The sequence below is a fragment of the Cebus imitator genome, unplaced genomic scaffold, assembly GCF_001604975.1.
Source record: "Cebus imitator isolate Cc_AM_T3 unplaced genomic scaffold, Cebus_imitator-1.0 Scaffold35, whole genome shotgun sequence".
NCBI classification, from domain to species: domain Eukaryota; kingdom Metazoa; phylum Chordata; class Mammalia; order Primates; family Cebidae; genus Cebus; species Cebus imitator.
This window is the reverse complement of record NW_016107350.1, coordinates 7,186,364-7,203,193: the sequence shown is the minus strand read 5'-3', so window position 1 is coordinate 7,203,193 and position 16,830 is coordinate 7,186,364. Positions and strand designations below refer to the sequence as shown.

Below are 16,830 nucleotides of genomic sequence, written 5' to 3'. Positions count from 1 at the left end.
AAAAGAGGTTTAATTGGACTTACAGTTCCACATGGCTGGGGAGGCCTCAGAATCATGGTGGGAGGTGAAAGGCACTTCTTACACGGTGGCGGCAAGAGAAAATGAAGAAGCAGCAAAAGTGGAAACCCCCGATAAAACCATCAGATCTTGTGAGACTTATTTACTATCATGAGAACATCAATGGAAAGACTGGCCCCCACGATTCAGTTACCTCCCCTTGGGTCCCTCCCACAACATATGGGAATTGTGGGAGATACAATTCAACTGAGATTTGGGTGGGGACACAGCCAAACCATATCAAGTGCCATAAAAAACCTATTTGACAACACTTTCAAGAACACAGTTTTGTTAAATGAATGACACTGTTTAGATACTGTTTTCCTTTTCACATAATCTTGAGAAGTATGTACAGGTCCTGAAAGAAACCAAATTCTCATCTCAGGAAAGTGAGAAGGGAAGACAAACAGAGTAACAGAAAAATGCACCCTAACCCACAGGGAAATTTAAACATTCAAGCAATGCCTGACCTTAAAGTTGAGCAAAATTCACTTATTTCCTCCCTACAGAACATACTATGCTACCTGAGACTCTGATGGAGAAGGAACTAGACTGGGTGTTGGTAAAGTGTCCACACTGTCAGTGACCATTAGACGTGCTCTCTCTCTTTGTTCCCCCCTTCTCTCCCCATAGCCCCAAATCTATATCCACAAAGCACAAGTATATTATATACTGAAAATCCATTCAAGACTCTCAGATGCAAAAGAAATGAAGGAGTTACAAACAGCCCAGTATTACTACAGCTTCTCTCATCAAGAACTAAGAACTATTCCACCAAGCAGGCCACCCCTGCTAAAGAAGTTTTGATAACCAAGTAGCCTATTTGCCTCAAATTATGGAAAACTGGCCCGGAAGCTTTTATTCTCAACACAACAACTTGCAAACTCAATTCGTAAACTGTATGGTTTTGGCCAGGCATGGTGGCTCATGCCTGTAATCCCAGCACTTTGGGAGGCTGAGGTGGGTGGATCACTTGAGGTCAGGAGTTCCAGACCAGCCTGGCCAACATGGTGAAACCCCACCTCTACTAAAAATACAAAAATTAGCCAGTGTGGTGGGCGGGCACCTGTAATCTCAGCTACTCAGGAAGCTGGGCCAGGAGACTCACTTGAACCCAGGAGGCTGAGGTTGCAGTGAGCCAAGATTGTGCCACTGTAGTCCAGGCTGGGCAACAGAGCAAGGCTGCATCTCAGAAAATAAATAAATAAATAAAAACAAAAACATAAACTATGTGTTTTAGATCCTTGCATCTGACTTCCCTTTATTTCCTTAAGTCTTCACTTTTAATATGCACCTCTGAGGTAGAGGCCCATTTATAACATTAAATTAGCTTCTTTAGTAAAATGGAGAACCTAAGTTTCTCTTACAATCATCAAAATATAATCAAGCAAACCAGTTTCTGGATTCACATATTTAATTTCAGTGATACGACTTTTCATTCGTTTTATGCTGAAGAATCAAAATCAGGAACAGTGGCACTCCTATAAAGAGAAGAAACTTCTTCAGCTGCTTAACAAGGTAGATAACTAAGTTCAGCTTCAGTGATTTAGTCAGACTTGTTCATACACTGATCAGGACAACATTACCCTAAGCTGTCACTGGGATGCCAGTATTTTCACCACTCTATTTGTGATGAACTGAATAGTTTGTTTTTTGTTGTTGTTGTCTTTTCTTGAGACGGAGTCCCGCTCTGTCGCCAGGCTGGAGTGCAGTGGCATGATCTCGGCTCACTGCAACCTCCACCTCCCAGGTTCAAGCGATTCTCCTGCCTCAGCCTCCTCAGTAGCTGGGACCACAGGCACACACCACCACACCCAGCTAATTTTTGTATTTTTAGGAGAGACGGGGTTTCACCATGTTGGCCAGGCTGATCTCAAACTCATGTCCTCAAGTGATCTGTCGGGTGAGAATCTCAGACAGGTCTCCTGTAATCTCAGCCTCCCAAAGTGCTGAGATTACAGGCATGAGCCACCGCACCTGGCCTGAAAAGAATGTTTGTATCCTCCCCACAAATTAAAATGTTGAAATCCTAATCCCCCATGCAATGGTATTAGGGTCTCTGGCAGGTGACTAGGTCATGAAAGCAAAGCCTTCATGAATGGGATTAGTGCCCTTAGAAAAGAGGCCCAAGAGAACTCCCCCTTCTATGACATGAAGGCACACCAAGAAGCTGGCTGGCTGTGAACCAGTGAGCAGAGGCCTCACAAGACACAACTGCCAGCATCTCGATGACCTCGGACTTTTCGGGCTTCAGAACTACGACACATAAATATTTGCTCTTATAAACCACCCAGTCTATGGCACTCTGTCCTGGCAGCCCACTGACTAAGGCACTATGAAAGTTTAAGAATTTTAAGAGAAAGTAACAAGTTAATCTCAGCAAATATCAATATATTTGAACTTTGGCTCCAATTACTTGCATCCTATACTTCTGATTGCTGAAAAAGATGGAAAGAAGACAGAAAAGATACTCAGGGAGGAAACCAGGCCAGTGCCATGCCTGTCTGTCCCCACGCTGGTTGGAATATTTGCTGTGTTCCATTTGGGAGAACTGTATTGTATCTATCACACACACAAGGTGTACATTCTACATTCCCATTGGGATTTTGAATTATCACTTAGGAAAAAAAATTAAAGCGTGTGTATGTGTAGGGGGGCTAAGCACATGTGCCCTGGGCAAGAGTATCTACAAAACGGACCCCGGGTGCTGGAACGCTGCAGGCCCTGGTTCTCACCTGACCATAGTCCGTCCGGAAGACGACGACGCCTTCTGCACAGGAATTTACGGTACTTGGAAAATGCTGGCCATTTTCTCTCAGCCACACCCGTGTTCCCTGTAAACAAAACAAACAAGATTTAACTGAGTTTGGATTGCATTTTTGTGGTGAAACTCCACTGTCGAAATTACCGTAATGCCTACATTCCTTTAAAAAAAATCTTTCTGAAAAGTAAATGTCTTTCTCAAGCACAGAACAAATCTTCAGGAAGCATCATCCACAGCCTTTACTACCCACAGAGTGACTGAGAGTCCCACATACGTAGACAGCAAACAGGAGCTAAGAAAATCGTAGCTAGCCCCTGTGTTCCTACCATGTAACTGATTTACATGGATTACTTCATTTGAGATGATGAGAAGGCACTACTATCATTCCCATTTTATAGACAGCCAAAGGCCTACAGGTAAAGTAACTTGACCAACATCAAAAAGACTGAGCAAGACTTGACAGAGTTGGGCTCCAGAAACCAAAAGTTTAACTAGGTCACAACAAGCCTTCACTCTCTTTAAGAACTCTTCAGAAACTAATGGCTCCCATCCTCTTAGGTCAAAGTCCAGTACACCTGCTCACTTGGAGGACATTAGACCACTCCACTGACTCCTACTTATACCAAAATCCATGTATAAACTGGACTCTCCAAAGGAGGAACTGATGATTCTAGCAATTATCAGAACTCGGTCCACCAGTACAAATGTTGTTAGGATTATATGAGACACCTAATGAACTTCAGAGCTCAGGATGGTATCTTAAAAGACAGCAACTTCCAGATCCTACTTTTCAAATCTTGGGCACATTTTTTTGGCACTGATCTCATTTCCACTGATTTATTTCCCCACTGGACAAATGAAATCTCAATATTGAGCTTTTTTAATGCTCAGTTCCTTCTTCCTTTGATTTAATTACATGAAACTGTTTTTCAAAGAAAAGGGATAAAGTCTGGTGGAACTACTGGGTGTTCATTGGTCATTCATAGAATTACCTTCATGAATACTACTCAGCCGTGAAAAGGAATGCAATAACGCATTCACAACCATGTGATGGGGCTGGAGACCGTTTAGTCACTCAGGAATGAAAAACCAAACAACATATGTTCTCACTTATAAGCGGCAGCTAAGCTACAAGGATGCAAAGGCATAAGAATAACACAATGAGCCAGGCATGGTGGCTCACAGCTGTAATCCCAGCACTTTGGGAGGCCAAGAGGCAGGCAGATCACCTGGTCAGGAGATTGAGACCATCCTGGCTAACACGGTGAAACCCCATCTCTACTAAAAATATAAAAAATTAGCCGAGCATGGTGGTACATTCCTTTAAAAAAAAATCTTTCTGAAATGTAAGTCCCAGCTACTTGGGTGGCTGAGGCAGGAGAATCACTTGAACCTGGGAGGCGGAGGTTGCAGTGAGCTGAGATTGCACCACTGCACTCCAGCCTGGGCGATAGAGCGAGGCTCCGCCTCAAAAAATAATAATAACACAATGAACTTTGGGGACTCAGCAGGAAGGGTGGGGGGCAGAGAAGGATAAAAGACTACACACTGGGTCTAGTGTACACTGCTTGGGTGATGGGTGCACCAAAATCTCAGAAATCACCCCTGAAGAACTTATCCATGTAACCAAACACCACCTGTTCCCAGAACACTATTAAAATTAAAAAAAAAAAAAAATTACCTTTATGATATCTACCCATACGATAGAATGTAACACTGAGCTTCAGTATCTCATTAAACTTTTTCTACTCTGCTCAACAATTTCAAGTCCAACAAAAATGACACTGAGCACATCATTATGAATCAATGTATTCATGTGGAAATAGAACAAAATTATCACCTGACGTAGCACTTTTTTTTCTCCCTCCCTCCCTTCCTAAAATAGCACTTTCATTGAACAACTCCTTTTCCAGAATTTTCCACCTCATTTCATGTATTCCTATTTTGTTAAACGCTTGAGATACACTGGTTATGGTATGTTCCACTTCCAGCAGAAGGAGCTAGTACTGCTCTTTTAACATAGAGTTGGCAGGGGGTAAATGACACAAACTCACTATTTTATGCTGCTTTAAATGGTGCCAATCAACAGCACGCATATATCAGGCTCATGTGCTAAGAAGCCTCAATGACATTATATTGAATACTAACCTTCCGTAAAATAGGAATCCCCTCAATTCCAAGAGGAAATTGAAGCTTGGAGCTTAAGACTTTGCCCAGAGCCACACAGCTAGTGACCTAGGCAGGTCTCTCCAAATACCTAATTCCATGCTCTTCCCATATATCACACTGATTCTACTTGTCTCCTGAAAATAATTCATAAATGAATCAAATGCATTCATAGATCAGTTAGCAATTAAAATCTAACAACACAGAGGCCACCTTAAAAGGCCAGTTATCACACGTAACTATTTGCGCTCTCTCATTTTCCTAGGAAGGAACATTTAAGATGACACAAAATCTAACTTAAAGGTTACTCCATTCCCTCGGTGCCAACGATGACACTGTTTAAAATCCACGAGCCAGAGGCGGGACATGATGGCTCACACCTGTAATCCCAGCACTTTGGAAAGCCAAGGCGGGCAGGTCACCTGAGATCAGGAGTTTGAGACCAGCCTGGCCAACATGGTGAAACCCCATGTCTACCAAAAAATACAAAAATTAGCCAGACATGATGGCACATGCCTGTAATCCCAGCTTCTCTGGATTCCAGAGGCAGAGGCAGGAGAACTGCTTGAAACCAGAAGGTGGGGGTTACAGTGAATCAAGATGGTACCCCTACACTCCAGCCTGGGCCACAGAGTAAACCCCATCTCCAAAAAATAAAAAATAAATAAATAAAATCCACGAGCCAGGACCTCACATGTTAACTGTTACTCGAGATCCATAGTTAAGACACTCTTGAGTTTGATGAATAAATTTGGGGCGAGCCAGCTAGAATCTGGGGCCCCAGGAGGAGGTTCTACAAGCATTTCTAAAATCAAAGTGGCTGGAGATCCCACGATTGAAATGGAACAGACTCCCTTCTCCACTGACCAACTCACACAGCTCCCCCAGACTTCTGCGACTCTCCTAGAATCCCCTATTGCGAGCTCATCTATAAGAGGCCCTCCCCCATATATACTCATTTCCCCTATGGAGATCTTAAGTTGTTTGCCCCATTCATAGTTCTTCAAAGACACCCCAAAAACACCTCCCAAAGAGGAGTTTAAATCCTCCACTATAAAGATGGAAAACAGCATCAAAAATGAATATTAAGTGCTCCTATATAAATCCTGAGACCTATTTAAAGAACACTCAGCACCAAAAGGGCCAGTACCCATTTGCACGTAAGTCCTTCACATCCCCCGACTCTTGCTTCAGGCTGAGACACTGGTAACACGCATAAAGAATGACACTTAACAACTGCCTGTCAGTCCTGACTTCTTTATTAGCAAACAGCTGCTTCTAAAAAGAACACTGACTTCAGGCATCTGCTAAGACTGTGGTCTCTCAAATATTACTGCAAACCTAAAACGCATGATTGGTAACATTCTAGAAAAAGATTCTGCGTGCCTGATGACCTTTTTCAGCCTCTCTTTAATTCACACGTCAGGGACTGCAAAACTTGAAAGCTTTGAAATATACACCTCCCAACACACATGCACACCCATGCTCACTGCAATGAAATGTTCAAAGTTACATAAGGCGAGGACTTTTACTCATTAAGTTAAAATCAAGAAACAATAACTCTCAGTACACCTCTGTCCCAGAACCCCTAGTCCAAAGTTTTCTGTGTGTTGTGACTATCACTGGCATTGTTTTCATTAAATAGAATTTCACACACGTTTCCCAATTAAAATTGTCTATTTAGTAAGGATGAAATTGAGATGATGTAACATTATCAAATTAATATAAACTGTAGGCAGGATTAATATGTACCTCTTGACTTCCACAGGCCACCCAGAGCACACACTTCCACTCCAGCGTGCAGTTTCTTTGACTTAGCGTCTCACTGTGGCTCCCTTTACCCTTTTGTTTGAAAGTACTACAAAGCTCTTTGTTGACACACTGTTTCATGATCAAACACACAGTTCAGCTCCTGTAGTCCAAAGGTCTTTTCCAACAGGTGTGAAGAACTGCTGATAAGCAACTTTTATAAAATCCAGCCCAGATTTCAAATCCAGAGCCCATTGGCCAGTTTTCCCAAGTCTATCACAAACAGCTGTCTTCCACAGGTGGGAGGGGAAATGCATTCAAAACACTCCCTTTGTTCTTTGAAAAGTATTAACTGGCAATTTTCATAGAATCAGAATTGCAAAATTAAACCACTGAAATAGGTATTTTTTACATAGATTGTTCCTGGCACCTTCCCTGCGACCCCAATCTTTCTACTTCCCCTCTATTAGAACATATGTGCACAGGTCTAAAAGAGGCCACCCACAAGCATTTGAAAATGAAATCATAGGCAGACATTTACCAGACCATCTAAGTTGGAGTGGGAAAGAAAAATTTGCCCACCATATGCAAACTATTACATTCTGTCATTGTTAAATAAGGCTGATAATTTAATACACAATATAGGCAACCTAGCATATGGAAAAGGCTCACAATTTGATTAAAAGTTGCCTTTATAAGCAGGTGGAACAAGTTTGATCATAACACACACATTTTATTAAAACTTGGACAAGTTTGCATCTTAATCTCTGAGACAAATATGGGAGTGTTAATAAAATGGCTAAAACTTTTCCTGTACATAATCACCAGAAACCTTTCTGCAATATAAAACACTTGCACATAAATTCCTACCGCCTTTGAACTTTAAAGCAACCCTCTAAGAGAGGCAAGATCATCCCTTTCTTCAAACGTGAGGTTCATACAGGTTCCATCTTCTCCTGCCAACAATGATTTCCTGGATATGATCAAAAGGGCTGACTTTACCAAATGCTGATGGGGATGTATATGGGAACGTAAAATGGTATATCCGCTTTGGAAAATGGTTTGGCAATTTCTTAAGAAGCTAAACATAATCTTACCATATGTCCTAACGATTTAACTCCTGGATATTTGTCTATTCAAACACATTTAAGTCTTGTGTGCAAACACAGCTGCAATAATCATAGTAGCCAAGGACTGGAAACAACTCAAAGGTCTAGTAACTGATATAAACAGAATAAATCCATACAATGGGACTCCTCAAGGTTTTTTTTTTTTTTTTTTTTTTTTTTGAGACGGAGTTTCGCTCTTGTTACCCAGGCTGGAGTGCAATGGCGCGATCTCGGCTCACCGCAACCTCCGCCTCCTGGGTTCAGGCAATTCTCCTGCCTCAGCCTCCTGAGTAGCTGGGACTACAGGCACGCGCCACCATGCCCAGATAATTTTTTGTATTTTTAGTAGAGACGGGGTTTCACCATGTTGAACAGGATGGTCTTGATCTCTTGACCTCAAGATCCACCCACCTCGGCCTCCCAAAGTGCTGGGATTACAGGCTTGAGCCACCGCGCCCGGCCAAGGTTATTTTTTTTTAAAAAAAAAAGAATCATTGATACATTTGCCAACAAAAATGGACCATGAAGACATCATAGTAAGTGACAGAAGCTAGAGACAAAAGGCTACATAGTGTGGGGTTCCATTTATATGAAGTTTCTGGAAAGGCAAATGCATAGACACAGATAACAGATGAATGGCTACACAGAGCTAGGTGCGGGAGGGACACTGACAAAGTGAAAAGGAAGAAACTCTGTCCTAAAACCGCCCTGTGGGGATGGCTGCACACCTGTATACACGTGCTGAAAATCACTCTACTGCGCACCTACCATGGGTATTCTCTCTATGTAATTATAACTCAATAATTTCAAATCATTTTCTAAAAACTGTTTTCTAGCCTATATGTTTCTTAAACATACATGAATATTCTTTTTTTTTTGAGACAGAGTCTCACTCTATCGCCAGACTGGAGTGCAACTTCCGTTTTCTGGTTTCAAGCAATTCTCCTGCCTCAGCCTCCCGAGTAGCTGGGACTACAGGCGCCCACCACCACGCCCGGCTAATTTTTTGTATTTTGTATTTGTAGTAGATACCGGGTTTCACCATATTGGCCAGGATGGCCTTGATCTCTTGACCTCGTGATCCACCCACCTCGGCCTACCCAAGTGCTGGGATTACAGGCGTGAGCCGCCGAGCCCGGCCACATAAAGACATTCTTAACCACTCCATAGTGGGAAAACCCAATCACATTTCTGTAACAGCAACAGAGGCGTTGAGAAACATACCAAGCAATAATAACCCCATAATGATTAAATATAAGCACCATGCTGAATTCATTAAGTCTCTGCTCTCCATTAACATAGACAAGACGGGCTAGGAGGTCACGCAGGAGACAGGCCCAAGCTAATCTAAGGATGAGGTTGTAGCAGATTGTACCATGATGTCACTGTGGACAATTAGCCCCTCCCTGGAAGACAATCATAAAACCCTGGCCAACTACCTTCTGCTTCGCAATACCTCCCCAGCCTGGCCCATTCATCACCTATTATCTATGACTCCTTCCCACTCCAATGCCAAAGTGAAGCTGTTGCACAAAGCCTCAAATATTGACACACAAAGTTGCTGGCCTGTGCTTTAAGACAAAGAAGATAACTGGTGCCGTGGCTCACGTCCGTAAGCCCCGCACTTTGAGAGGCCAAGGTGGGAGGATCACGAGGTCAGGAAGTCAACACCATCCTGGCTAACACGGTGAAACCCTGTCTCTACTAAAAATACAAAAATTAGCCAGGCGTGGTGGCACGCACCTGTAGTCCCAGTTACTTGGGAGGCTGAGGCAGGAGAATCACTTGAATCCGGGAGGCGGAGATTGCAGTGAGCCGAGATTGCACGCCTGCACTCCAGCCTGAGTGACAGAGCAACACTCTGTCACACACACACAAAAAATAAATAAAGAGGATATTACCACCATCACAGATTTAACCTCCTGTTATCCTTTCAAAAACCATTACATTTCTCTTCTAATTTTAAAAATGATTTCTTTCTTGAACTCTTGATTGAAAAAATTCAGTTTAAAAATAAGTTAGAGAAACAACCCTAAAAAGAGATGAAGGTGGACTTTAAATACCATGGTGTAGGGCATGTTCTAATTACAGATTCATGAAAAAGAGAACATTCTTTAGCCAAACATACAACTTAGTCTCAGCCCCGGAACAGGGCACGGCGCCTGCTCAGCTCTCACAGCTGTTCATCTCGCCTACGTTAAGCACCTCAGTCCAGGATTCTCTAGCCACCTACAAGACAAACTACAGTTTGCTATTGAAATGTAGTCTGCTTTTTCATTTCTGCAAATGCACAGCGCCGGCACAATGGCTCATGCCTGTAATCTCAGCACTCTGGGAGACCGAGGCAGGCAGATTGCCTGAGCCCAAAAGTTTGAGACCAGCCTGGCCATCCTGGAGAGACCCCATCTCTACAAAAAAAAATACAAAAAAATTAGCCAGGCAAGGTGGTGCGTGCCTGTGGTCTCAGCTACTTGAGAGGCTGAGGTGGGAGGATCACCTGAGCCTGGGAAAGTAAAGAGTATTGTGAGCTGTGATTGACCACCTCACTCCAGCCTGGGTGACAGTGAGGCTCTGTCTCCAAAAAAATAAAATAAAAACACACAGAGGTCAAATAACTTTGTAATGCATCAGATAAATTAATATGGCTACGTAAATCTGCAGCAAATTCAACAGTCAAAACAAAGTTTTCCTCTTTGTGCCTGCAACGACTCAGTGAAGAAGTCACCTGGCTTAGGGGCTCTCTAATGGAGGCCTAGGGAGTAGGGATATTTGTTCTGGATGAACTGCAGAAACTGGCTATGGATAATATATTATAGCACCAAGGACTTCAATGGCACTTTTTCTACTGTTTTACAGTCTTTTTTTTTTTCCCTCTTGGAAGCAGGAGTTCTCTTTCCAACTTATCAGATGCTTTTTTGGTTTTTAAATCTTATTACTCAAAGCCACGTCAAAGGACAAGTGGTCTTTATAACACAAAGTTGTAATCCAAGCTTCTCCAACTTGGTACTATTGACACTGTGGACTGATGACGCTTTGTTGGGGACTGCGGGTTCATTCTGGTTGAGGACCTCTCTTCTAGAGTAACACAATGTTCTAGAGTCACGGTCAAATTGAAGGAGTTGACAAAACCATTCACAGTCAGTGACCTAGTTAACTGAAAGCAGACTCTGTTGTCTAAATCCCATGAATTTCGAAAATCCCAAGAATGAAGGTCAGTTCAGATAAAGTATACCTGGGGCAGACCTAATTCCTGGTATCATTAAAATGGGGTACACACAGAATAGTGGAAGCGGCCTCTGCAGCCTAATTCAAACCCTTTGACAAACATAAGAAAAAGAGCAGCAGAAGCCGACAGGTGAGCAGTGGTGCTAGAATTCTCTCTAGAACACTCTTCTTTTTCTCCTGTCTGTCCACTGTGCTTTTATTTTTGTTCAAGGGAGAGCCCACTTTTACTGCAGATGATTGGAACCATGCAGACACAGCCGGTCCACTATGCTCTTTAACCTCAGACACTATCTCAATTCCCAAATGCTTGCAAACCCCAAAGCAAAGTTTGTCAGAAAACTTAGCCACGTGCAGATGAGCATGGAGAGAGAAGCAAAGCAACGTGCTCATCAGCCGGGCGCGGTGGCTCACGCCTGCAATCCCTGCACTTTGGGAGGTGGAGGGGGGTGGATCACCTGAGGTCTGGAGTTTGAGACCAGCCTGGCCAACATCATGAAACCCCATCTGTACTAAAAATACAAAAAAATTAGCTGGGCGAGGTGGTGGGCGCCTGTAGTCCCAGCTGCTCGGGAGGCTGAGGGAGAAGAATCACTAGCACCTCGAGGGTGGAGGTTGCAGTGAGCCAAGATCGCGTCACTGCACTCCAGCCCAGGCGACAGGGCAAGACTTTGTCTCAAAAAAAATAAATAAATAAAGTTGGTGGGGCCTCATCACAGGTATAAAATAAGTGAGACAAACGCAGCGCTAACACAAGCTGCAGGGATGAAGGAACACTGTCAGCTGGGGCAGAACCCTAAGATTCAGAAATGAAGAGGAAGGTAAAATCTAAGACAGTCCCCTGAAGAGACGGCCACCCTCAGCAGGGGACCTGAAGTGACAGTAGCCACTCTCCAAAGCATCCCTGGACACCCAGGCATCCCCCACAGCAGTGAGTAGCCATTACAGGTCCTTGCTATAGAATACTCAAATAGAGCAGGGCACCTACGATAGCTAAGTGAGTCCCTCTGACTCACTGCCTTGTCTTGGGACTACAGGGTTTTAAACCGGAGGCTGGCAATCATTTCTGAAGAACTGCATCCAATTCCACAGAGGAAAGCTTCAATGCAACCACAGCCATGTAGGCTCTGAAAGGAACACGGGTGGTTTTAGGCTCAGGTCAAAGGATGCGGAACTGAAGGAGGCAGAAAAGTCAAAGCTCCACCCTGACAAACTACAGAAGAAGGAAAAATAACACGAGCCTCAAAAGAGAAACTTGGCGAGCATACAGTTGATAATGTTGGAAACGTGTGGTTTGAGAGTCCTGAGTTTGTAATATTTTTCTTTGGGCTGGAGAACAGTGATAGATGTCTGTTCTCTAGGTAGGCACCCCCAAGACCAACTGTCCCATGCCCATCAGAGCTGATGCTGTCATTAAATTCCAGGGATAAATGTGTTCCTGACACTGTGCTTCAGAATTCAGATACAATTTCTTCTCAAAGACAATACCAGACATGTTGGGTAACTCCCCAGGCTGACCTACTGCTGAAATGCTCTACATTTTTATAAGAAATGTATTTCAGCTATTTATAACCTTCAGCTACATCACCATCATCACTCCTCAAGCTTGCCTTTGGGCTTGAGAAACAGCTGATGTATGATGTATAACACCGCTTCGGGCGGGTGTGGTGGCTCACCACTGTAATCCCAGCACTTTGGGAGGCCGAGGTGGGTGGATCACTGGAGGTCACGAGTTCAAGGCCAGCCTGGCCAACATGGTGAAACCCTGCCTCTACTAAAAATACAAAAATTAGCCATGTGCAATGGCATGGGTCTGTAATCTCAGCTACTCAGGAGTCTGAAGCAGGAGAATTGCTTGAACCCGGGAGGAGGAGGTTGCAGTGAGCCAAGGTCACACCACTGCACTCCAGCATGGGTGACAGAGTGAGAAAAAAACCAAACTTCTGAGCTTCTGAATTTCTCAAACTTCTGAAACTTCTGAACTTCTCAGACTTGCCATCGAAGACCACAGTGTTCCAAATACTAACAAACACACCTGAAAAAACTCAGTAGGGTTATAAACTGAGGCCTGCCTGTGCTCCTTACAATAAAGTTCACAGGCCAATTTGTCCCATGATTTTGGTCTCTGGCGCACAGGATGAGAAGGATCGACTAGCACCCACGTTCCTTCCCCTTATCCTGCCCGCAATGTCAAACTCTTGTCACCATGAGGAAGACCAGCTTTCATTCAGAGGATAACATGAAAAGTTTACCATAGTAAGAGGCGGAAAGGGAGAAAAAAAAGAAAAAAGTGGTCAAAGGAATCACCAACAATACACAAGCCTTTGGTCAATGTTCCACAGGAAAAAATACAAAGATTCAGGGCCATCCCATACTCCCAATCAAAATCAAAACCAAAATGAACTATGCTCACCTCAATGATGAATGTGTGACTCTGTAAAGAGTTTATTCCTGGTCAGGCATGATGGCTGACGCCTGTAATCCCAACAGTGTAGGAGGCTGAGGCGGGTGGATCACGACATCAGGAGTTCGAGACCAGCCTAGCCTATGTGGTGAAACCCTGTCCCTACTAAAAATACAAAAATTAGCCAGGTATGGTGGTGGGTGCCTATAATCCCAGCTACTCAGGAGGCTGAGGCAGGAGGAGAATTGCTTGCACCTGGGAGGTAGAGAATGCAGTGAGCAGTGAGCCAAGATTGCATCACTGCACTCCAGCCTGGGCGACAGAGCGAGACTCTGGCTCAAAAAAAAAACTGCATTCCCATAGTTATGGGTTCCAACTCAGCATTCAGTCTTGAGTTTTATTATTATTATTTTTAGACAGAATGTATCTCTGTCGCCCAGGCTGGAGTGCAATCTCTCCCTTCTGGATTCAAGCAATTCTCCTGCCTCAGCCTCCTGAGTAGCTGGGATTACAGGCGCCATCACCTGTAGCAGGCGTGCACCACCACACTCGGCTAATATTTATATTTTTAGTACAGATTGGGTTTTACCATGTTGGCGAGGCTGGTATTGAACTCCTGACCTCAGGTGATCCACCCACCTCAGCCTCCCAAAGTGCTGGGATTACAGATGTGAGCCACAAGGCCTGGCCTCAGTCCTGAGTTTTATAATCTGATTTCCCCCACCTTCCTCACAGTTCCTTAAAACACCTTTTCAGTTAATCTTTTAAACTATAGTAACTAGAAATAATCCCAGAAACAATTTAACGCTAAAAGAAATGAGACATCTCCAAGCTGCTGAGAGTACCTCAAACATTGTAGGAATGTGACGATACAATGAACAAAAGTCAGATTATTCCATCTATCAGTCAGCCATCATCATACAGCCAACACATATATGTTTAATAGAAAACGGACCTAAAGAATCAGCCAACGTGCCTACAATAATTCATCTGTCAGCTGTCCCACCCACTCCCCATTCTTCCATCCCTCCATCCTTCCACTGAATATCTCCTAACACCCCTCCCCAATTACATACCAGGCACTAGGAACGATTGGATGGCATATTAAACAGTTCTAGCTCTAGGCCAGGCGCAGTGGCTCATACCTGTAGTCTCAATACTTTGGGGGTCCAAGGTGGGAGGATTACTCGAGCCTCAGAGTTCAAGACCACCCTAGGCAAGATGGTGAGACCTTGTCTCTATAAAATTTTCTTTTTGCAATTAAAAAATTAGCCAGATATACTCCCGTAGTTGGGAGGCTATGGTGGGAGGATCCCTTAAGCCCAGAAGTCTGAGGATACAATGAGCTGTGATCATGCTATCGTGCTCCAGCCTGGACAAGATGAGCAAGCCCCATCTCTAAAATAAAGTAAAATTAGAATTAAATAAAAGAGTTCTAGCTCTAAAAAGCACAGAGGTAAACTATGCCCACTCTAATGCCCTCCCTATCTTGCCTGTCTGTTTCACAGGGAATAATTATATAACATAAACAGTAGAACAGGCCAGGAATGATGGCTCATGCTGAGATTCCAGCATTTTGGGGAGGCTGAGGTGGGCAGATTGCTTGAGCTCAGAAGTCTGAGAAGAGCATGGGCAGTGTGGCAAAACCCTGTTTCTACAAAAAAATATAAAAATTAGCTGGGCATGGTGGCACATGTCTGTAGTCCCAGCTTCTTGGCAGGCTGGGGTGGGAGGACGGTTTGAGCCCGGGAGGCGCAGGTTGTAGTGAGCTGTGATTGTGCCTCTGTACTCCAGCCTGGGTGACAGAGTGAGACCCTGTCTCAAAAAAAAAAGAAAGAAAGAAAGGAAAGAAGAAAGAAAGAGAGAGAGAGAAAAAAAAAGAAAGAAAGAAAGGAAAGAAAGAAAAGAGAAGAGAAGAGAAGAGAAGAGAAGAGAAGAGAAGAGAAGAGAAGAGAAGAGAAGAGAAGAGAAGAAGAGAGGAGAGAAAGGGAAAAGGAAGGAAGAAAGAGGGGAGGGGAGGGGAGAGGAAGGGAAACAGTAGAACCACCCAAGAAAGACAAGTAGGTAAATGGGGCAAGGAGACACAGATTTTATAAAATGTATAAAACTGTCCCAATTCTAAGAACTCTCAAAAACTAGTGGGAAATCCTGTTTTTAAGGGACATAAAACAAAACAGCTGGTTTAAGAGCCGCATTCCACTCCGCCTTTTGGTGGGAGCAGGAGGAGGTACAGGACAGAAAGGGCAATAAGAGATCAGCACAAGATGTTTGCACTCTGCGTGAAATCTAATACCAGACCTCCCTACCTCCTATTTCCAAGTTTATTGTCCTTTCCTCCTCTTGATAAGAATCATTTTTGGGGAAGGAAAAAAATGCCTACAAATAAACAAACTGATGGGATTATCTTCATGAAATCCCAGTTGTTTTCTGGCTACCATCTGTTTTTAGAAAAAATATACAAGTTTGCTCAGAACAGGAGTTTGTTGTTACTTCATAAAAATGAATGGCCCAAGAACACAGTGGGAAGAAAATAAAGTTAAAACAGCGATTTCTCATTTCTGTTTCATACATATTAATTAATTCCTTTGCAGATTTCTATCACATATCGAAAACAATTGGTGTTTTTCAGAAAATCTTACTTCCTGAATTAAAAGGTATGTCAAAGATAACCTGGTCCAATCAAAACGACACAATGTGTTGGCAAGAATGTGGAGAAACTAGAACCCTCGTGCACTGCTGCTAAGAATGTGAGATGGCGCAGCTGCTGTGGAAAACAGTTTGGCACTTCCTCAAAAAGTAAAATATAGAGTTACCATCTGACCCAGGAATTCCACTGCTAGGTATATACCCAAGAGACGTGAAAACGTATGTCCACACAAAAAGTTGTACACAAATATTTAAGATGTAAAAATGTATGTCCATACAAAAACTTGTACACAAATATTTAAGATGTAAAAATGTATGTCCATACAAAAACTTGTACACAAATGTTCACAGTGGCATTATGTGTAACAGTCTGAAAGTGGAAACAATCCTCATGTCCATTAACTAGTGAATGGCTGTGTTTTAATGTGATCTATTCATACAACGGAATATTACTCAACAATAAGGTTGATGTGGTAGCTCACGCCTGTAATCCCAGAACTATTGGAGGCCGGGGAGGGTGCATCACCTGAGGTCAGGAGTTCAAGACCAGACTGGTGAACATGGAGAAACCCTGTTTCTACTAAAAATACAAAAATCAGCCAGGCTTGGTGACACATACCTGTAATCCCAGCTACTCAGGAGGCTGAGGCAGGAGAATTGCCTGAACCCAGGAGGCGGAGGTTGCGGTGAGCCGAGATCGCGCCATTGCACTC

General features: G+C 43.4%; 1 protein-coding gene across 2 annotated transcripts in view; it reads right to left on the bottom strand.

Moving 5' to 3' along the window:
* Window positions 1–16,830, bottom strand: part of MYO10 (myosin X) — a 276,172-nt gene that overhangs the window by 212,501 nt on the left and 46,841 nt on the right. For both annotated transcript variants that reach the window (XM_017524655.2, XM_037737124.1), the window contains exon 2: window positions 2,793–2,891. In XM_017524655.2, coding sequence (XP_017380144.1) covers window positions 2,793–2,891 — 99 coding nt within the window. The remainder of the gene's footprint in view (window positions 1–2,792; window positions 2,892–16,830) is intronic.